A 22766-nucleotide genomic window follows, 5' to 3' on the forward strand; every position below is an offset into this window, starting at 1 on the left:
AAGATTGAGGTAATAGAGTGACCAGCACAATCCCCTGACCTCAATCCCATACAGAACTTGTGGGCTGAAATCTGAAACGTGTTTTTTTGAGGCAAAACCCAAAATTGCAGAAGAACTGTGGAATGTCGTCTAATCATCCTGGACTGGAATACCTGCTCAGAGGTGCCAGAAGTTGGTCGACTCCATGCAACACAGATCTCAGAAACAATCGTTATGCCACTAAATATTAGTTCAGTAATTTAAAGTAAAGTGAAACCTCAAACATTTTTTCATGTTATAGATACATTTTTTGAGTTTTTAAAGAAAAATGCTGCACTGCTATTATTTTGAACAGCCTAATATTCATTTTTCTTAATTTTCTGTAAAGGATGAACACAAACTGGCTACATTTAGTTAATGTTTTGATTTAGAATTGAAAGTGTAGTATTTTCAGTGCATTTGCATTTATGGAAATAAAAGTTATTATAATGATTTTGTTCTTTATTCACTTTTTTAAAGTCACTGCTATTTTTTTGAACACTACTGTAGATGCATTAATATACAAACGCTTTTCCTTTTGCATTTAGTTCAACATAATAAAAAAAAATAGGCAACGTTATTATTTACTTTACTAATAATGAATATAAAATAATCTACTGAATAAACACTTTATCTCACCGTGCAGCACAGCTCGATCGTCTGGGACCCGAGTACAGACTCCACACACTGGCGCCCGGTGCCCACCAGCTCCGCCAGCCTGGAACCGTTCTCTGGATCTTTTCCACTGCAGAGCGCCGGCAGAACGGCGAGCACCAGGAACAGGAACCTCGGCGCTGGAGTCATCTCTCTACACGACGTTAAAACCAGACGTCCAGAACCCTGGGAGCTTCGGCCCGAGTGCGACGCCGTCCTTCAGGCGACATGAATTAGCGCCTCCAAAATATCTGCAGATGCCAGCTGTGCCAGTCCGTTTCAGAGCCGGCGCAGGACGGGCGGGTCGGGGCGGAGGGTCGGGTTTCAGCCGCCGAGCAGGAGGAAACGAACTCGTAACTCGTGTGTGAAGTGACGAAGCGGCGTCGGGGGGGAAAATAAACATCCAACACACAGAGCGACGAGTGACAGATAATCCCGGTGGGCTTTCAAAAAATAATTAAATAGAATTTTTTTTTGCACAATTCAGCCTCAGAAAAGTCGCACAAAGCAAACCTGCGACACCCTGACGCTCCCGAAACGCTCGACTTCAATCACTCATTATGTTTTTACTCTAGTCCATTAAAAAAAACGGCCTGGTTGCGGTCGAGCGCCTCGGTCTTGGCACGCCTGCTGAGAACCGGTTCTACTGAAAGTACGAGGAAGGGAAGTAAGGAGGATCAAACCTATAAAGGAACACCGTGCGAGCAGGAGGGAGGGTGTGTCTCAAGCAGCACGTTACCTGCAGTGTGGAGGTCGTTAAGGGGTCACTGTGTTTTTGATGAGCACTTTATCTGCTATGCACATCATTAATCTATTATTTTTTATTATTAAGTACAGATGGATTTTGCAGTTATACATTCACTGACTGTAGCCCATCTATTGCTCTGTACATGTTGACACCCCTATAGTTTGTTTGAGATCTTAACTAGCAGCAGTGGACCAGATGCCACCTACATGAACTGCCAATTCACTGTTACCCAGATATAAACACATTAGAAAGAACTGAATCCAACAGTAAGCCTATTTCTAGGTTGTTGTTACTAGATTTGGAGACGTGGTTTTGCTTATGTGTGGAATGCAGGTCGTCTGTAGAAAGCATCTGAGCGCGGCCTGCCGTTTTTTCATAGACGACATTTGCATATCCCGTTGTAAGCTCAATTTTCCTTCCAATCTAGTCGTATCCAGTTCCCTAACGTGTACCGACTAACACACGCCCCCTCCGACAGGTGTGCAGCACCGACCGCTTCTTTTCACCTGCACCAGGCGGGTTCACACGGAGATCCGTATTGCGTACGGATTAGAATCACAAGCTTCATGCAGCGCCATCGATCAGCCAGCAGAGGTCGTAATTGCAGCAGTTATGAGGAAACCAGACGACCCTCCCTCCCTCCCTCGGACCAGCCAATCACAGCCCACGTAGGCGCACTGGAGACGTCCGCACCGGTGGGCTAACAGATATCACAGCAGACCCCATGTGTCTTCTAGCCGTCCATCAATAATAATCAATAAATAAATAAAAAAAACACGAACGCACAGTCGGGGCAGCAATTTAATGAATTGCATTTCAACCTCACAGGCAGTTTCAGACAAATAAAAACAATAAAAGTACAAAAAATAACTCATCATGAGGAAATGAGCTGGCAGCTCGTTATCACAGTTCTAACACTAACATCATCGCTCAGCAGACCGGTTCAGGTGGAATGAGAGCGAGTGGGAGCGGCTCGGACTGGACACACAGCGGCGCGGTGGACTGATTTATGGTGACGGGTTCGGACGTCCTGGACTGTCGCAGCAACAAAACGGAATGAAGAGGGTCCAGATCCGGCGGAGCGCCGCTCACAGCAAATCCACCTGCACCCAGGACCCGGCGGAGCTCCGGAACTAGCCGATGTAGATGCGGTGGAAATCGTTGGCCCCGAAGGCGGCGTTGCACTTGGGGCATTTCCTCTGGCGGGTGTCGTAGCGCGTCTTCACGCACTCGAAGCAGAAGACGTGAAAGCACTTGGTCAGCACGGCGTCCTTCACGCGAGAGTTGCAGCACGGACACGTCAGGCGGGCCTGAAAGAAACAGAGAGGGTGGAGATGTTCAGAACCAGGGTTCAGAACCAAAGGAGAGGTTCAGAACCAAAGGAGAGGCTCAGAACCAAGGTTTAGAACCACAGCAGAGGTTCAGAACCAAAGGAGAGGTTCAGAACCACAGTTCATAACCAAAGCAGAGGTTCAGAACAACGGTTCAGAACCAAAGCAGAGGTTCAAAACCACAGCAGAGGTTCAGAACCAAAGCAGAGGTTCAAAACCAAGGCTCAGAACCAAAGGAGAGGTTCAGAACCAAGGCTCAGAACCAAAGCAGAGGTTCAGAACCAAGGCTCAGAACCAAAGCAGAGGTTAAGAACCAAAGCTCAGAACCACAGCAGAGGTTCAGAACCAAGGCTCAGAACCACAGCAGAGGTTCAGAACCAAGGCTCAGAACCAAAGCAGAGGTTCAGAACCAAGGCTCAGAACCACAGCAGAGGTTCAGAACCAAGGCTCAGAACCAAAGCAGAGGTTCAAAACCCAGGTTCAGAACCAAAGCAGAGGTTCAGAACCAAAGCTCAGAACCAAAGCAGAGGTTCAGAACCAAGGCTCAGAACCAAAGCAGAGGTTCAGAACCAAAGCTCAGAACCACAGCAGAGGTTCAGAACCAAGGCTCAGAACCAAAGCAGAGGTTCAGAACCAAAGCTCAGAACCAAAGCAGAGGTTCAGAACCAAAGCTCAGAACCACAGCAGAGGTTCAGAACCAAGGCTCAGAACCAAAGCAGAGGTTCAGAACCAAGGCTCAGAACCAAAGCAGAGGTTCAGAACCAAGGCTCAGAACCAAAGCAGAGGTTCAGAACCAAAGCAGAGGTTCAGAACCAAAGCTCAGAACCACAGCAGAGGTTCAGAACCAAGGCTCAGAACCAAAGCAGAGGTTCAGAACCAAAGCTCAGAACCACAGCAGAGGTTCAGAACCAAGGCTCAGAACCAAAGCAGAGGTTCAGAACCAAGGCTCAGAACCAAAGCAGAGGTTCAGAACCAAGGCTCAGAACCAAAGCAGAGGTTAAGAACCAAAGCTCAGAACCACAGCAGAGGTTCAGAACCAAGGCTCAGAACCACAGCAGAGGTTCAGAACCAAGGCTCAGAACCACAGCAGAGGTTCAGAACCAAGGCTCAGAACCAAAGCAGAGGTTCAGAACCAAGGCTCAGAACCAAAGCAGAGGTTCAGAACCAAGGCTCAGAACCAAAGCAGAGGTTCAGAACCAAAGCAGAGGTTCAGAACCAAAGCTCAGAACCACAGCAGAGGTTCAGAACCAAGGCTCAGAACCAAAGCAGAGGTTCAGAACCAAAGCTCAGAACCACAGCAGAGGTTCAGAACCAAGGCTCAGAACCAAAGCAGAGGTTCAGAACCAAAGCTCAGAACCACAGCAGAGGTTCAGAACCAAGGCTCAGAACCAAAGCAGAGGTTCAGAACCAAGGCTCAGAACCAAAGCAGAGGTTCAGAACCAAGGCTCAGAACCAAAGCAGAGGTTCAGAACCAAGGTCCAGAACCAAAGCAGAGGTTCAAAACCGAGGTTCAGAACCAAAGCAGAGGTTCAGAACCAAAGCTCAGAACCACAGCAGAGGTTCAGAACCAAGGTTCAGAACCAAAGCAGAGGTTCAGAACCAAAGCTCAGAACCACAGCAGAGGTTCAGAACCAAGGTTCAGAACCAAAGCTCAGAACCACAGCAGAGGTTCAGAGCCAAGGTTCAGAACCAAAGGAGAGGTTCAGAACTGTGGATTGAGGTTGATCTCTGTACCTTGTACTCGTTAATCTCCTCGTTGAGGATCTCGTCGCCGTTGCGCATGCTCTCTGCGGGTTTCTTGGCAGTTTCGATTTTTCGGCGCAGTTTGGAGATGTCCTCCTGAAAAACACAGGAACGAAACGTTGTGAGACCTGCAGACCCTTCCCTAAACTGCTGAATGGGGCGTCCCAATACTTTTGACCATACAGTGAATAAAGTGCAGAATGTAGCATTCGATAGCGAAGAAGAACTGAATCTAATGTGAAGTCCATTTCGAGTCGTATGGTAGGGCGTGGGTTACAATGGGCGTGGCCACACCAGATTTCGGCGACATGCGAGCCGGATCAGGTCTAAACCAGAGGGGTGTGGGCGCGAGTACCTGTGCCCGGCGGGCGTTAAAGGACTCCTTCTCTCTGGAGATGCTGTTCTCGACCACCTCCGCTCGAACCTCCTTCAGTCTCTGCTGCACGGACTCCAGCTGAGCTCGCATTTCCTCCGACTGCTGCGTCGAGTCCTGCGCCTGCCGAAAACACACACCCACCACCGAACATGTCAAAAATAAACCAAACGAGAGGTTCAGAACCAAAGCAGAGGTTCAGTACCAAAGCAGATGTTCAGAATCAAGGTTCAGAACCAAAGGAGAGGTTCAAAACCAAAGTTCAAAAACAAAGCAGAGGTTCAGAACCAAAGGAGAGGTTCAGAACCAAAGGAGAGGTTCAGAACCAAAGAAGAGGTTCAGAACCCAGGTTCAAAAACAAAGCAGAGGTTCAGAACCAAAGAAGAGGTTCAGTACCAAAGCAGATGTTCAGAATCAAGGTTCAGAACCAAAGGAGAGGTTCAGAACCAAAGGAGAGGTTCAGAACCAAAGAAGAGGTTCAGAACCCAGGTTCAAAAACAAAGCAGAGGTTCAGAACCAAAGAAGAGGTTCAGTACCAAAGCAGATGTTCAGAATCAAGGTTCAGAACCAAAGGAGAGGTTCAAAACCAAAGTTCAAAAACAAAGCAGAGGTTCAGAACCAAAGGAGAGGTTCAGAACCCAGGTTAAAAAACAAAGCAAAGGTTCAGAACCAAAGGAGAACCAAAGCAAAGGTTCAGAACCGAGGTTCAGAACCGAGGTTCAGAACCAAGGTTCAGAACCAAACCAGAGGTTCAGTACCAAAGCAGATGTTCAGAATCAAGGTTCAGAACCAAAGGAGAGGTTCAAAACCAAAGTTCAAAAACAAAGCAGAGGTTCAGAACCAAAGGAGAGGTTCAGAACCCAGGTTCAAAAACAAAGCAGAGGTTCAGAACCAAAGCAGAGGTTCAGTACCTAAGCAGAGGTTCAGTACCAAAGGAGAGGTTCAGAACTCAAGTTCAAAAACAAAGCAGAGGTTCAGTACCAAAGGAGAGGTTCAGAACCCAGGTTCAAAAACAAAGCAAAGGTTCAGAACCAAAGGAGAGATTCAGAACCAAGGTTCAGAACCAAAGCAAAGGTTAAGAGGTTCAGAACCGAGGTTCAGAACCAAAGCAGAGGTTCAGAACCGAGGTTCAGAACCAAAGCAGAGGTTCAGAACCGAGGTTCAGAACTGAAGGAGAGGTTCAGAACCAAAGAAGAGCCATATAACACAGCCGAGATTCGAACCCAGATCTCTGGGGTGGTGTGGTAGAGTAACAGTCTGCTGCCTGAAGCTTACACTACACTCACTGAGCACTTTATTAGGAACACCTTTCTGCTTCATACATTATGTAAGGGTATACAATTACTGACTGTAGGTCATGTGTCGCTTTGTGTACTTTGGCCCCCATAGGACCCCCACTTGCTCTGTACTGCACTGGCTGACATGGTAGTAAAGGGCTACATGGCAGTGTGTGTGGTTCTGTGTATGAGTGTAGCAGGTGCAGCAGTGTTGTTGGGATTTTCAAACAGCACTCTTCCTCTAGGGTTTTATCAGTGGACACTTTCTGATCACCGGCTGCTGGTGGCTTCATATTTTCGGTCTTGGCGCTATTTTCCTCCCAGCATTCACACCGAGGTGTTTAAAGATCCCAACAACACTGCTGCACCTGCTACATTTCTACCAGAACAAGGGGTACAGATGAACAGCTGGGCTACGGTCAGTCATTGTATACCCTACAGAGTTCATCTGGACAGCAGCGTGTACCTTGCGCTTGTTCATGTCCAGGGCCTGTGTGCGCAGGCCCAGTTCTCTCTCCGCCGCGCTGACGGTGCCCTGCAGGAGGCGCTCCTTCTCCTCCAGCTTCCTCACAACCTGCATCTGAGCGTCGACCTGAGGAGGAGAACATGTCAAAGCGTCGCCGTGGGACCGATCGCACGAGCACGGGACGTCTCCGCTCCCCGACGCCGCCTCGAACCGTACCTGCGTTTTTAGGGTGAGCATCTGATCGGCCAGCTCCTCCTTCTCCTCCTTCAGGAGTTTGTGGATCTGGTTGGACTTGATGCGCTCGCTCATGAGTTTGAAGTTGGCGTCGTCTTTCTCGCGCAGCTGCTGCATCAGGCGGATGTTCTGCTCCTGCATGTCCTCGAAGGCCTGCCCGGTGACGTCCATCTCGCTCAGCAGGGCGTCTTCCTCCTGAACGTCATACACCCATCAGCCATAACATTAAAACCATATAGAAGCACTTTGTAGTTCTACAATTACTGACTGTAGTCCATCTGTTTCTCTGCATGCTTTGTTACCCCTTTCACGCTGTTCTTCAATGGTCAGGACCCCCACAGAGCAGGTATTATTTAGGTGGTGGATGATTCTCAGCACTGCACTGACACTCACACGGTGCTGGTGTGTTAGTGTGTGTTGCGCTGGTATGAACGATGTTTAAACACCTCACCGTCACTGCTGGACCGAGAACCGTCCACCAACCAGAAACATCCAGCCGACAGCGCCCCGTGGGCAGCGTCCTGTGCCCACCGATGAAGGTCTAGAAGATGAGCGACTCAAACAGCAGCGATAGATGAGCGATCGTCTCTGACTTTACATCTACAAGGTGGAGCGACTAGGTAAGAGTGGACGGCGAGTGGACACGGTGTTTAAAAACTCCAGCAGCGCCGCTGTGTCTGATCCACTCGTACCAGCGCAACACACACTAACACACCACCACCGTGTGAGTGTCAGTGCAGCGCTGAGAATCATCCACCACCTAAATAATACCTGCTCTGTGGGGGTCCTGACCATTGAAGATCAGCATGAAAGGGGGTAACAAAGCGTGCAGAGAAACAGATGGACTACAGTCAGTAATTGTAGAACTACAAAGTGTTTCTATATGGTAAGTGGAGCTGATAACATGGACAGTGGGAGGAGGAATACAAATCTAGATAGAAAGGAAGGATCGTTTACGTTTGAGATTTGATCCACGTGCTCTTTGGCGCCCTCTGCCTCGCAGAGAATAATAACAATAATGAAATGAACTTGAACACGAGCGCCCCCTTGTGGAGGCTTTATGTTACATCTTGTAAACCACAGAGTCGCTTAAAAAAAAAACCCCGTTTTAACGCACGCACCCTTCTGACGTACGGAGAGCAACGCTGCTGGGCAGCAGGGGTCGCTGTTGCACCTGAAAGCCCCACCCAACACACGACGACGCACCTGCTTGGCGAGGGAGAGCTTCTTGTTGAGAACGTCGATCTGCTCCTCCACCAGGCGGATCTTTCGCAGAGCCTCCTCGTCGGCCATCTTCTTCCCCTCTCTCCTCTCCCTCTCCTCCAGGTCCCGCAGGCGCTGGCGCAGCTCCTCCGCCTGGCACACGGGGCACACGGCGGGTTTTCATACAGGCACATACAGGGTTTTTTGACAGGTTCAATTAAAAGGTTGAGAGTTCGAATCCCAGCTCTGCCATGCAGCCGTACAGCGGCTGACCCTGGGACCCGGGTTCAAATCTCATCAGTGCTATCGTCTAGAAGCCCTGCGATATATCGAGTATTCCTGCCCCGCATACAGTGTTTCCCGGTGGAACTGGACCCACCGTGACCCTGACCGGGATGAAGCAGCTAAGTCAATTCACTACAGACTTCATTTGTACGGTTTATAAACAAATCCAGTTCCGTACGCTCAATGAGCACTTTATTAGTGTTGGACCATTTTATTCGCACCGCCTACAATACAGACGCACTGTCTGGGTATACAATCACTGACTGAGCCCAAATGTACTGTACTGTTTCGTCAGCTTAAGGATGTATTAAAAATACAATAAGTGATTCTAAGATTAGGAAACGTAGGTTGCCATCTATAATCCAAATGTGCTCTCACTAATTCACAGCTAAGCGGTAAATCTGCGCGGCGGCGGGCTTAGCGGCACCGAAACTCAAGTAGACGCAGCCCTAAACACTCGAGACAGACACCCATCGACTAACGACTATGTTCTGCCATCTACAGGCCATTCTTGGTATTACTGGTTGAACATACTAAAGCCTGTAGCCTTTATGTACATTTAAAATCAACAGTATTTTTGGTAGCAGCTTTGGCGCCCCCTTTAGGAACTGCTCTTAAGATATACAGTGGTACCCCGTAACTAGACGCCCCTTAAACTCAGCGCCCTTCATTGAGAAATTTGTTCCCTTAAACCCGACGTGTTCGGCGCTCGGCTTGAGCGGTAAACCCTGATCAGCGTGTGAATCTGAGCTGAACCTGCATCAGTGTGGAATAAGCGTCAGATCCAGGGTTACAGCTCCACATGTATCTGTGTTTATCTGGATTCTCCTCCCTGTTTCACTTTTAAACTTGTGTTACAGCTCCAGCTTCTGAGAAATGGTGAGAATCAGAATCAGCTTCTCCCAGAGTCTAAAACGCTTCTGGTTGAGAATAAAGCTTAACGTGGTTTAATGTAGTAAAAGAAGGAGACAGGAGCACTAAACTCCTCTTCATTATTACTGCTCATAGGTTCCTCCACTAATCACATTCCTCACTAAGCGCTTTTGTCTCTTCTCGTGTGAATGCGCCGGTGCTGAAGGGAATACGGTATTCCAACATCGATCATCTCCAGCATTAAGAAGCGTCAGGAAACAATAAAGAAGTAAAACTAAAGTGCAGCTTTTATTGTATTGTTATTGATGTGTAACTGTTAGTAATTGTATTTCAGTGTGTTTATATTATATTTGTGTTATTTTCAGTGTTTAAGTGTCAAAAACAACCTCATTATTTTACATGAGACTGAAATATCTGCAGCTCCACGGGACCATGGACGCATTAACAGGTTTCACAAACATCCTTATGTGGAAAAATACCTCGAAACTCAACGTCTTTAAACTCAACATCACGCCCAGAACCGACTGAGGTACCACCGTACAGTACATTTAAAACAACAGTACTCTTGGTAGCACCTTTGGCGCCCCCTTCAGGAATAACTGTTTATTGCCCCAAAAGTTTTGATCACGATTAAAAAATGGAATTAATTCTGCAGAGTGGTGTGTGTGTGTGTGTGTGTACCTCAGCCTTGGACTTTTTCTCAGCAGCCATGAGCTGCACTTTGTCCCTCTGTTCTTTCGGGGCGGAGCGATACATGTCCAGCAGGAGCTTCATCTCTCTCTGGGACTCCTGCGCCTTCCTGCACGGGGGGGGGGGGGGTAACGCTCAATCAACATCACGACCGGTTCTTAAAATAACACCACGTCCCCGTTATTATCGACCTGGGTGCGACTTACTTGAGCTCCACCCTGACCACCTTCAGCTGCTCCATCTCCTTTCTTTTCGGCGCTCCGACGGGGGCGTAGCGCTCGGGCGGCGGGTCGTCCGACTGGCCGCCGCTAGTGGCCGCCTTCTCTTCTTTTACCGGCGCGCTCACGCGAGGCGGGCGTTCTCGTTCTTTCTGCTCCTTCTCCTTCTCCTTCTCCTTCTCTTCTTCCTTCACGGCGGGTTCTGGTTCTGTTCCGGGCTCGATCTTTACCGCCGCTAATGAAGAGACAACAAGCAAGCGGTCATATCCAATTCCCTAACTTTTACTGATGCAGACATCCACTCCTGACCGAGGAGGGCCGTAAATAACACATTTACATTTTCGGCATGTGGTAGACGCTTGTATTCAAAGCGACTCACAGCACTGTGACAACCTGGCAGTGGTGGGGCTTGAACCAGCAACCTTTTGATTACCAGGCCACTACCTTAACCGCTAGGCTACAACTGCCTTACACACACCTCCTCCGACTTGTGTGCAGTACGCGCCGCTTCTTTTCACCTGCGTCAGGCGAGTTCATATGAAGATCCATATCACGCACAGAGAGTCAAAAAGTTTTCCATCAGATCTTACCAGCAATTGTGGGCGTGGTCGATCCACTATCAGGTCCTGCTTTCACCGTGGTATCACCAGAGCTGGCCGGCGCGACATGTGACCCTGGTTCTTCTTTGATGTCCGCCTCCGTGCTCGGCCGTGATTGGGCGACGGGATTACCCTTGGCAGAACGGAGCTACCGTAAAAGAGAAAGAAAAAAAACGAGACTGATGATTGGTCTGCTCCGAGGCTGCGTTACGTTAAGCACCGTGATTGGCCGCTCGTCGTCTCACCTGGTTTAGCTCCTGCTGAGCCTCCCTCAGCCTGAGCTTGTATTTGACCACCTCGCCCTTCATCTGCTGATTGTGGTTCTGAAGGGTGCTGATGAGGTGGCGCATCTCCCGATTTATAGGGCCTTACAGAGCGGGAAAGAAAGTGACATCCTCAATATATGTTTGTGTGTGTGTGTGTGTGTGTGTGTGTGTGTGTGTGTGTGTGTGTGGGACAGAATTTCAGATCCAGGTCATTACCTGCTTGCTCGTTCGCAGCGAGCGTTTGCTCGAACTCGATCCTCAGCATCTCGTATTCCTTACGTACCTGAGCCAGCGTGTCCTCCAGCTGAATCACCTCGGTACGGACTTTATGCTGCAGAGAGACCTCGTCGTTCTGGGGGAAAAACGACGTTTTAAGTACAATAACTAACAATAATAGGACTAATTTACTTATTAGGGCTGCTACAATCTGGAAACAATGCAGTGTTTTTAGATTTGGGGGGTTGAAATGACTCGGACTCGACTCATGACTCGTGAACAACAAGAGTCTCTAGCGTCAGCATGTGTTAACATTAGCTACATGTGATATTATTATTATAAATATTCTGCTCTCTAATAATAATAACGCTCCGGCCGTCTTAACCCACGACACACGCGATGTGTAAATGTTCCAGCAGCTTCCGGTGTAGTGATGAAGCGTCGCTCCCTACTCCCTACACAGTCTGAAGTTCACTTCATTTGAACACTCTCGTTACCTTTGAATATGAATCTCACTTAAAATGGTGGAGTACCCTACGTAGTGCACTTCACTAGAACAACTGGTGTGAACGAAACGCTCCTACAGAATCGGTGCTGATGGTTGTAAGACGCTTTCTGAACCAATCAGAGCTTCTGATTGTAATTGTTAGTAAGAAATGCTGTTATTTGCATTTATTCGGTTTGCGTCACACAGATGACGTGGTAATGAAACGCTCGATCGGCTTTCTAACCACTTCCTGTTTTACTTCACCACCGGGAAAAGTTTGGAGGTTTTTAATTATAAGCACGTTTACAAAATAACGGATTCTGTTCCTAATGGGACGCACGCTTATAAATGTAATAGCATCTGGAAGAACAGAAGCTCAGGTAAGCAGCGGTTACGATGGTTTTTGCTGCGTTTGGGATTTTGGCCGCTGTGTCGTGATTTATCGAGCGCTTTTGTTCTGTAATGAAAACAAAACGTATCAGTTGAAGCTTTTAACTGGAACCTTCTTGTTACAGAAATTACATTCATTTACACGATGAGGAGGAAAGTAAAGACACGAAGTAAAACGGCTAAATACACTCGCTAATCTGTTGTTGTTTTTATCTGAACTTACAGATTATTTCTTTATTTCTGCGCTACATTTATAATATATGTTCTGTGTAGATTATATTGTACCGTGACTCGTATTTTGTGACTGGTGAACATCTCTGAAATGCGACCTCCGCTGGATGATCATTGTTATAACTCTTTACGACCAAAATATCTCCGGATCTTGACCTGGTTCTGTTCAGGCTTCTTAGAACCTTGGTGTTATTTAGGAAACTGGCGTTTTTATTGAAACCAAGGATGCATCATCAACAGAGGGCGCTGTACAAGCCGACAGAGGGCGCTGTACTGCTGTTACAGACGTTTGTTAACGATAAGAAGACTACAACCTGACACGCCCATACTGGTATTCTGGTATTCTCTGGTGATAATAAACCAAATGGTTCAAAATTAGGTTCACAAACTGGACTGGTTTCATACTGGGGGAAGAGCGGCCGAGTGAAAATCCGCCACTGGCAGGTAAAAAGAAGTAGCCGGAGACGCGCTGATGTGCACGAAAACACATATCCAGCTATCTGTGTGCAGATTAGGGTATTATTTAGCAACATCCTTCACTGGAGTTTCACTATTTTGCTATGGTTGTAGTGGACATGAATATAAAGTCATGATATACGAGTGGGAAAACAACATAACACAGCAACAAGGGTGGTAATTATTTCTTAACATCATGCGCCAGCCCCCAAATACGATACCCACCTCCATGTGGTCGAGCTGGCGGAGACGGGAGGCCCGAGTGGTGTTCAGACGGACTCTGGTCTCGTCCAGTTGGGCCTTCAGGACCAAAGATTCGTTATAAAGGACCGAGAACTGAGACTGCAGGCAGCGATACTCGGCCGTGTCCTTGACCACGCCCTCGGCTCTGGACATAAGCTCCGTCTGAAAGAGACACACGGGTACAGCAAGGTGATTTACTGTTATTTTATTGGAAGCTCAGGATGTGATGCAGCCTGTGGTTGCATCTAGGTGCAGTAACACAAACAGTTTAGGGATTTATTTTGCAGGAGTGCTTTTAATCATTAGAATAAGAAATGTACAATATGATGACGGAAGAGATGAATGTGAAGACTGAACTGATGCTGCTTTACTACTAGAGACGTGCAATGGAACCCAAATTAGGGCTGCAACGACAAATCAACTAAATTGATAGAAAACAATGATATTATTATTATTAATGTTAATGTTATTATATCATTATTAATTGTATTGTTATTGGTAATATTATATTTTAATATTATTTTACTGTTTAGTATTATATTAGTATCCTTAATTATTAATATTATTGTTGTTATATTATTATACTGTTACTAGTTTTATACTACTATTTTATAATTACTATTATATTAAAGTTATTGTATCATATCATTGTTTTGTAATCATTTTATTATTGCTGTTATTGCTTTTAACTATTATTATACTGTTATTATTGTCGTTATAATTATTTTAATAATACTATTTTATTATTATTATTAATATTTTATTGTTGTTATCATTATTATTTTAGTTTCTTTTCTATTTTATGTATGCATTTTCCCCCATAGTCTCACATAGTCCTGTCATCCCACCCTGCAGGCACTGCCAATTATGCCCGCTAGATGGTGCCTAGCCGACCGGTGGCAACGCCAAGTTTTGAACCAAGGAGTTATATTACTGTTATTATTATTATTATTATTATTATTATTATTATATTATTATACTGTTACTAGTTTTATACTACCAATATGTTATTACTATTATATTATCATTATTATTATTATTACTATTATATTATTGTATATTATTGTTGTTTTGTTAACATTATTATTATTATTATTATTATTGCTCGTTATCTTTAAAAAAAAAATACTATTATTTTATTATTATCATTAATATATTATTGTTGTTATTATTATTTTAGTAATTATTAATATTGTTATAATAATTATTAATACGACTATTATTATTTAAGTTGTTAATTTTATTATTATTTTAGTAATTATTATTATTGTCATAATAATTATTAATACTACTATTATTATTATTATTATTAAAGTTGTTCATTTTATTATTGTGCCCAGTGATTCTGGGGAGAACAGGACCCATCGTGACCCTGACCCGGATAAATAGGTGGTAAAAAATGAAAATTATTATTATTATTATTATTATTATTATGAAGTGGATTCTGGTGAGCATCTTCAGGCTTTAAAAGCTCAATCATTATTCCTCTAATTATTATTATTTTTAGTTGTTAATATTATTATTATTATTATTAATTGCGTTATTATTAATATAATAATATTGTTATTAGTGTACAAACACGGCTGATTTGATTGCACACGCATTAACAAGAACACATTTGGCTTATTTGTAATTCGGGAATTTGAACCAAAGCGGGTGATTAGAAGCCACAGGAAGACAGGCGACACTGTTCACAGTCAAGTGAGCTTTACATTGACTTATATAACCATTGCAGATGCATACATGTTCCTTACTAGTGTATGGAAGGTATTTACTCTGCCTGTAGGTGTGTGTTTGTGTCGTGCTGATGAGCGGACCGGTGTATAAGTGGACCTACCTTCATGTTATTGTTCTCCTGGACGACTGTCTGTAGGTCCTGCTGTAGTTTTTGCAGCTCACTGAGCCGGTTCTCCGCCAGCTCCCTGTTCTCCTCCAGCTCACTGTTCATGTCCTCAAACTGGAAAAGCGTAAGAAGATCAAGGGGTTTTTTTTAAGCGAATGAAATAATCGTAGAATAATCGTAGATGAACTTGCCCTCACCTTTCTCTTGTTGATGGTGATGGTGCCACACACACTGCTGGCCTCGCCACACACCTTATAGCCTTTACTGTTCACCTACCAAAACAATCACACACACACACACCGCTTAGAGGAAAGCAACACGCAGGATTCTCACGTGGATACGGACACGCCCACTCACCCTCTCCAGGACCTCGCTCAGGTGAGTGTTGAGGCGGTTTTCCCTGCGCCGGATCTTCTCCGTGTCCCACTGCAGCTCCTCTACGGACACCTGAAGCTCGCCGATTCTCTTCTCGGCACGGGTGGCGGCGCGGGCCAGAGAGCGAGACTGAAACGCATCAGCACCGCCACGATCAAACATCGAACGTTCCAACACAAGCCCTCAACCCCCAACAACACCGCTCTCACCTCGCTGGTCATGTGACTATGCTTCTGCTTGAGGTCGTCGGTCAGCTGACGAAGCCGCTCGTTCTCGTCTCTCAGCAGGGCGTTCAGCCGAGCGCCGACCTCCCACAGACCGCTGTCTGAAAACGTCCCAGACAGAAACCGTAACGTGAGAAATGAGACAAACTTGAACCACAATGCTGCAACACTGGATTTGATTAAAGCAATAAAGGTTTATAAAGCCACGCAGGTAGCATTTATAACATACACGAGTGCACTGGAAGTAAAGTGGTTAAATATCCATTTAGGATGAACATAAGTAAACAACAAGAACAACATCTCCCACCTGTGCCAGACACCAGGTCCTTCTTCAGCTGATCCACAGCGCTCTTCCAGCTCTCATAAACCTCTACCACAGAGCCAGCCTGTTTACGACTGGACTCCACTCTCTCCTGCAGCTCTGCCTCCATCTCCTCGGTGCTGCTGCTGGCCAGGATGGCGAGAAAGGAAATCGCTCCCTCACCTTCAGTCAGGACAGAAACACAGTTACAGCCGAGTTCCTACAGCAGTGTTCTGAAAAACGTCACCGCTACGGGTCCTCTCGAATGGATTTTACTGAGATACACACACGAACACACACAGTGGAGGCCAAAGGTCTGAGGCCACCAGTGAAACCGAGTCCATTTTGCATTTATCTTGAATTTATTACAGTATTTTCTTGAAGACCAAATATAGTTATGACCGTCACAGTCCTCCACTGATCTAAAACCCACCAAGCTTATTACAACAAAAGAAGAAAACATACCAAATACCAACATTATTCTACAATTCAACTTTTCACATATACTGTTCCCTCCTCTCTCTCTGGATGTATGGGTGGGTGAGTGAGTGAGTAAATAAGTGAGAGGATGGGTGGGTGGATAAATAGATGAGTGAGTGAGTGAGTGAGTGAGTGAATGAAAGGATGGATACATGGATGGGTAAATGAAATAATGATGGCTGTATGAAAGTGAGTGCATGAATAAAAAATAAATGAGAAAGTGAGAATATGGATGAGTAAATGAGGGGGTGGATGGATGAATGAGTGAATGAGTGAGTTGATGGATGGATGAGTGAATGAATGAATGAATAAATTATTGAGTGGATGGATGGCCAGATGGATTGATCGATGAGTGAATGAGTGAGTGGGTGGACGAATAGATGGATGAGTGAAGGAGTAATTAATTGGATGAATGAGTGAATAAGTGAGCGAGTGAGTAAGTGAGTGAGTGAGTAGATGGATGGATGGATAAGTTGAATGAATGAATGAATAAATGAGTAAGGGAGTGAGTGGGATGATGGATGAGTGAATGAATGAATGAGTGACTAGATGAGTGGGTGATTGAATATGTGAGTGAATGAAAGGATGAGTGAATGAGTGAGTAGGTGGATGGATAAGTGAATAAATAAGTGAGTGGATGGAAGGATAAATGAATTTGTGAATGAATGAGTGAGTGAATGGATGGATGGTTGAAAAAGTGAGTGAGTGGGTGGGTGGGTGGATGGATGGGTGGATGAGTGAGTGAGTGAGTGAATGAGGTAATGGATGCATATATGGATGTATGGGTGAGTGAGTAAGGAGTGAGTGGGTGGGTGGATTGATAAGTTAAAAAAGTGAGCGAGTGAGTGGATGGATGAGTGAATGAATGAGAGGATGGATGGATGGATGGGTGAGTGAGTAGATGGATGGATGGATGACTGAGTGAATGAATGAGTGAGTAGATGGATGGATGGATGGATGGATGGGTGAGTGAGTGAGTGAGTGAGTAGATGGATGGATGGATGGATGGATGGATGGATGGGTGAGTGAGTGAGTGAGTAGATGGATGGATGGATGGATGGATGGGTGAGTGAGTGAGTGAGTGAGTAGATGGATGGATGGATGGATGGATGGATGGATGGGTGAGTGAGTGAGTGAGTAGATGGATGGATGGATGGATGGATGGATGGGTGAGTGAGTGAGTGAGTAGATGGATGGATGGATGGATGGGTGAGTGAGTGAGTGAGTAGATGGATGGATGGATGGATGGATGGATGGGTGAGTGAGTGAGTAGATGGATGGATGACTGAGTGAATGAATGAGTGAGTAGATGGATGGATGGATGGATGGGTGAGTGAGTGAGTGAGTAGATGGATGGATGACTGAGTGAATGAATGAGTGAGTAGATGGATGGATGGATGGATGGGTGAGTGAGTGAGTGAGTAGATGGATGGATGACTGAGTGAATGAATGAGTGAGTAGATGGATGGATGGATGAGGGGATGGATGGATAGATGGATGTATGAGTAAGTGAGTAAATGTGTGAGTGGATGGATGAGTGGGTGAATGAATGAATGAATGAGTAAGAAAGTGAGTGGGTGGATGGATGAGTGAATGAATGAGAGGGTGGGTAGATGGATGGATGACTGAGTGAATGAATGACTGAGTAGATGGATGGATGGATGGATGGATGGATGGGTGGGTGAGTGAGTGAGTGAGTGAATAGATGGATGGATGATGGAACCACAGCATTACTCAACCCAGCGCTAACACAATAGAAATCTCACCCTTGTCCTTGGCTCGCTCCTGATTGGAGTCTCCATCCAGCTCAGGCGTGCCAGGCTTCAGGCTCCGCCCCTCACCAGGCTGGCTTTCCGCAGGCTCTTTTCCTGATTGGTCGTAGCGCCGCGCAATCGACCTCATATTCTCGTCGAACTGAACACAGTAAAGCGAGAGGAACAGCGAGCGTCCGAATTAACACAAACTGGAACTGCATCGTGACTCCGGGGTTCCAAACACGGACATACTTCAACGATCAAAGATATCCCCGATCGTAAACATGCTGCGGGTGCAAGACGGACCAGAACGTCACTTGTGAGGACTTACGTGCACAGAATATCTAGCGAAACATTTAAATCGTGCCCGTACATCACATATCGTACTCGGGCGCTTACCTGGTTCCAGTATCTGTTGAGGATGAGGAGACTGGCATCGTCGGTAGCCTGGCGAGTCTCAAGCCTCTCGACTCTCTCCCTCAACTCATCTTCGATAACCTTTAATCAGAGATACAGAGGAGGACGTACGTGTGAAGCTGATCTACATCACGTTCCCAGCATTCATGGGTTTTATTGGGGGGGGTAGATGTACCTGTCTTTGGTCCAGGGCCTCTCCCAGCTTTCTGTTTTTCACCTGCAGTGCTTTAATGTCCTGCTCCTCCTGTGAGAAACATAACAGATAAGATACGTCCGCACCGGTCACCTTTGTTCCTCAACCGCAGCTCCGATAATCAAGTCTAATGTTTCGGAAAGTGGCTGGAAGGTCGTGATCGGAATACAATCCATTCCTAACCACCGACATTCTATGTACATCCATCAGCCAGAACATTAAAACCCCCTTCCTGATATTCTTAAGGTTTCCTGTGATATCTCCATAAATTGGATCTCAAATGCTTATTGGATTCAGATCTGAGGAATTTGGAAGCCAATTCAACACTCAACAACCTTTTGTCATGTTCTTTAAGCCCTATAAGCATTTTTGAAAGTGTCGCATGGGCTCACGATCCTGCCGAAACAGGCCAAAGCCATTAGGGAACACAGTTATCATGAAGAGAGATTGGTGAGACGTGTCAAAGAAGGAGGTTCCTCCAAGGTTCCTCGTGAAAACACTGGCCAAAAATGGGGTCATTTCAGGTAATTTACAATTTACATTTTTGGCATTTAGTAGACGCCTTTATCCAAAGCGACTTACAGTACACAGATCTTAAGCAGTTATGGGTTAGGGGCCTTGCTCAAGGGCCAAACAGTGGCAGTGTCGGGGTTTGAACCAGCAACCTGGTTACTAATCCAGTACCTTAACCTCTAGGCCAGGTCGCGCACACACAGCGACTTCATGACTCGTAAACAACAAGAGTCCCTAGCGTCAGAAGTTTGAAGTTCACTTCATCTGAACGTTCTCGTTACCTCTGGATCAGAATCTCACTTAAAATGGTGGAACACCCTACGTAGTGCACTTCACAGGAACACCCGGGGTGAATGGAACGCTCCTACAGAATCGGCGCTGATGGTTGAAAGACGCTTTCTGAACCAATCAGAGCTTCTGACTGTAATTGTTAGTAAGAAATGCTGTTATTTGCATTTATTCGGTTTGCGTCACACAGATGACGCGGTAATGAAACGCTCGATGAGCTTTCTAACGACTTCCTGTTTTACTTCACCACCGGGAAAAGTTTGGAGGTTTTTAATTATAAGCACATTTACAAAATAACGGATTCTGTTCCTAATGGGACGCGCGCTTATAAATGTAATAGCATCTGGAAGAACAGAAGCTAAGGTAAGCAGCGGTTATGATGGTTTTTGCCGTGTTTGGGATTTTGGCCGCTGTGCCGTGATTTATCGAGCGCTTTTGTTCTGTAATGAAAACAAAACGTATCAGTTGAAGCTTTTAACTGGAACCTTCTTGTTACAGAAATTACATTCATTTACACGATGAGGAGGAAAGTAAAGACACGAAGTAAAACGGCTAAATACACTCGCTAATCTGTTGTTGTTTTTATCTGAACTTACAGATTATTTCTTTATTTCTGCGCTACATTTACAATATATGTTTTGTGTAGATTATATTGACTCGTGACTCGACTCGGACTCGTATTTTGTGACTTGTGAACGTCTCTGTACTAATTTCATACAGCCAGTCAAGAGTTCTGGCAGCATTTGTTAAGGCTCGCAATATAATCGTTAAGTCGTCCGAGACGCTCTCACCGAGTTGGCGACGCCCCCCAGTTTGATGACCGTCTCCACAGCAGTGCTCGCCCCCGAGCTGAGACCCTCTCCTGCATCTCCTCCCTCTCGATCCCGTCGCTTCTCAGGTGGGCCGCCGGAGGAGCCGCTGGGATCACAAGGCCTCTTCTGAGCAGACATCCTTCACCGCTGACTGTCCCTCTGTAACACAACAGGAGAAGTGAGACGATAAAGGCACCAAGTCACGTCTGAGGTTGGGCTGTAGGTAAACAAAACCAGCAGTGTGGGACTGCTATATACTTTTGTTATTGACATTCTTTTAATTATTGTTATGATTTTTTCACTTCTCCCCCACTACCTCCCAATCTAGTCCCAGTTGGAAGTTCCTTCGCCGCTGTGGACACCCACCCGGACCCAGAGAGCAGCAGAATATCACACACACCCTGTGGCAAGTTTGCCAACCACTTCTTTGCACTGAGGAACCTGTTCAACCATCACTGCCTCAGACACAGCCAATCAAGCCTATGTGGGCATCCCCAAACTGTTCCCACAAAGTTGGGAGCATGAAACTGTCCAAAATCTCTTGGTGTGCTGAAGCATTAAGAGTTCCTTTCACTGGAACTAAGGGGCCGAGCCCGACTCCTGAAAAACACCCCCACACCATAATCCCCCCTCCACCACACTTTACACTCGGCACAATACAGTCAGACAGGGACCGTCTCCTGGCGACCGCCAAACCCAGACTCGTCCATCGGATCGCCAGACGGAGAAGCGTGATCCGTCACTCCAGAGAACACGTCTCCACTGCTCTAGAGTCCTCTGTCATTTTACATTACAGTCGCTGCCGTTCCCAATCGCTTCCACTTTGTTATAATAGGACTGACGGTCGACTGTGGAATATTTAGTAGCGAGGAAATTTCACCACTGGACTTGTTGCACAGGTGGCATCACGGTACCACGCTGGAATTCACTGAGCTCCTGAGAGCGACCCGTTCTTTCACTAATGTGTGTAGAAGCAGTCTGCATGACCAGGTGCCCGGTTTTATACACCTGTGGCCATGGAAGTGATTGGAACACCCGAATTCAATGATTTGGATGGGTGAGCGAATACTTTTGACAAAATAGTGTATCTTGCACGTTTGCTAGTACAGGTGGCCTAACCTAGGCAGCATGGCTGTAGTTTTATATTTTCTCTTTAAACTCTGAGGCAGTTTCAGCTTGTTTTTGTTGCTCTTTTATCCTTCTATAGATCTCTCCGTGTCTACATTTATAAAGAAACGCGTGTCTTGTTGGCACAGTGTTGACAAAATTGTAGCATATGATATCATAGCATAGCATAGCACAGCTAGTTAGCATTAGCTGCCCGGTAAGCTGCTTTAAAACTGATATCTAACATTTTAAATGAAATTATACAACACCACTAGACATTCTATAAATTATAAAAATCATTTAATGGATATAACAAATGAATTAAAGCGCATTTTACTTTAATTTGGGTGTTAGCTAAACGGCTACAGAAGTACAGGAGAGTATTGTTGACGGGCTGTTAAAACCTGCACACCGCGCTTTGCAGTTTTGTTACAGCATTAGGAACTTTAAAAACACCAAATACACATTATATACATCCACAAACCTGCGTTCGGTGTGTTTAACTGCCCCGGTTATTAGTGTTTATGTTGCGGAGCATTGGGGAGAGCACAGGCTAACGGAACCGGAATGGAAGCTACGGCTAAGATGCATACTACCATACTACCATACTGAGCAGTACGCCATCTAGTACCTATTTACTATTAAGGACATCCATACTACCTAGTACACTAGTATGCATGTACGGTTTAGCTGTAGTTTACCGTTTTTGCGCCACCAAATGGAAGGAGGTTCAGTCTGATAACGTCTGATTTACCTTCACAAGCCTCGATTCCAAAAGAAATTGGACGGTACAGTGATACCTTGAAACTCGAAGTCAGTTGGTTCTGGGAAGACGTTGAGTTTCGAGGTATTTTTTCCCATGAGGATGTTTGTGAAACCTGTTAATGCGTCCATGGTCCCGTGGAGCTGCAGATATTTTAGTCTCATGTAAAATAATGAGGTTGTTTTTGACACTTAAACACTGAAAATAACACAAATATAATATAAACACACTGAAATACAATTACTAACAGTTACACATCAATAACAATACAATAAAAGCTGCACTTTAGTTTTACTTCTTTATTGTTTCCTGACGCTTCTTAATGGTGGAGATGCTTGATCTTGGGATACCGTTTTCCGTTCAGCACCGGCGCATTCACATGAGAAGTGACAAAACCGTTTTTCCTATGAAGTGTGACGGCGGTGCACAAAACTTAGCGTGACTTACTGTAGTAAAACAGCGAGTGAGGAATGTGATTAGTGGAGGAACTTATGAGCAGTAATAATGAAGAGAAGTTTAGTGCTCCTGTCTCCTTCTTTTACTACATTAAACCACGTTAAGCTTTATTTTGAACCAGAAGCGTTTTAGACTCTGGGAGAAGCTGATTCTGATTCTCACCATTTCTCCGAAGCTGGAGCTGTAACACAAGTTTAAAAGTGAAACAGGGAGGAGAATCCAGATAAACACAGATACAT

At 45.5% G+C, this 22766-nt stretch overlaps 2 protein-coding genes across 2 annotated transcripts in view; both read right to left on the minus strand.

The window, feature by feature from the left end:
- The window catches only part of si:dkey-74k8.3 (uncharacterized), an 8363-nt gene extending 7470 nt beyond the window's left edge, over positions 1-893 (minus strand). Inside the window, exon 1 of the mRNA XM_063000890.1 lies at positions 658-893. Within this exon, the coding sequence (XP_062856960.1) occupies positions 658-822 (165 nt within the window). The 5' untranslated portion in view covers positions 823-893. The remainder of the gene's footprint in view (positions 1-657) is intronic.
- Positions 894-2203: 1310 nt separating this feature from the next.
- rnf20 (ring finger protein 20, E3 ubiquitin protein ligase) lies at positions 2204-21878 on the minus strand. The gene is made up of 22 exons (XM_063000891.1): positions 21793-21878; positions 20181-20360; positions 18571-18639; positions 18378-18476; positions 17991-18138; positions 15751-15927; positions 15429-15544; positions 15202-15348; positions 15042-15116; positions 14839-14958; positions 12984-13163; positions 11195-11330; positions 10958-11079; positions 10704-10860; positions 10102-10348; positions 9887-10004; positions 8051-8200; positions 6827-7039; positions 6611-6736; positions 4850-4990; positions 4486-4590; positions 2204-2730 (listed from the first exon to the last, which is right to left on the minus strand). Exons 2-22 carry the CDS (start codon positions 20337-20339, stop codon positions 2554-2556), a joined length of 2982 nt encoding a protein of 993 aa, XP_062856961.1. The 5' UTR covers positions 20340-20360; positions 21793-21878; the 3' UTR covers positions 2204-2553.
- Positions 21879-22766: the final 888 nt, after the last annotated feature.

Source organism: Trichomycterus rosablanca, chromosome 8, assembly GCF_030014385.1.
Source record: "Trichomycterus rosablanca isolate fTriRos1 chromosome 8, fTriRos1.hap1, whole genome shotgun sequence".
Lineage (NCBI taxonomy): Eukaryota > Metazoa > Chordata > Actinopteri > Siluriformes > Trichomycteridae > Trichomycterus > Trichomycterus rosablanca.

Coding starts and splice junctions, on each gene's coding strand:
- rnf20 (XM_063000891.1), bottom strand. CDS start 20,339: ATGTCTGCTCAGAAGAGGCCTTGTGATCCCAGCGGCTCCTCCGGCGGC. Junction 18,477..18,570: donor AGGCCCTGGACCAAAGACAG/GTACATCTACCC, acceptor CTCTGATTAAAG/GTTATCGAAGATGAGTTGAG. Junction 10,861..10,957: donor CTCAGCAGGAGCTAAACCAG/GTGAGACGACGA, acceptor CTTTTACGGTAG/CTCCGTTCTGCCAAGGGTAA.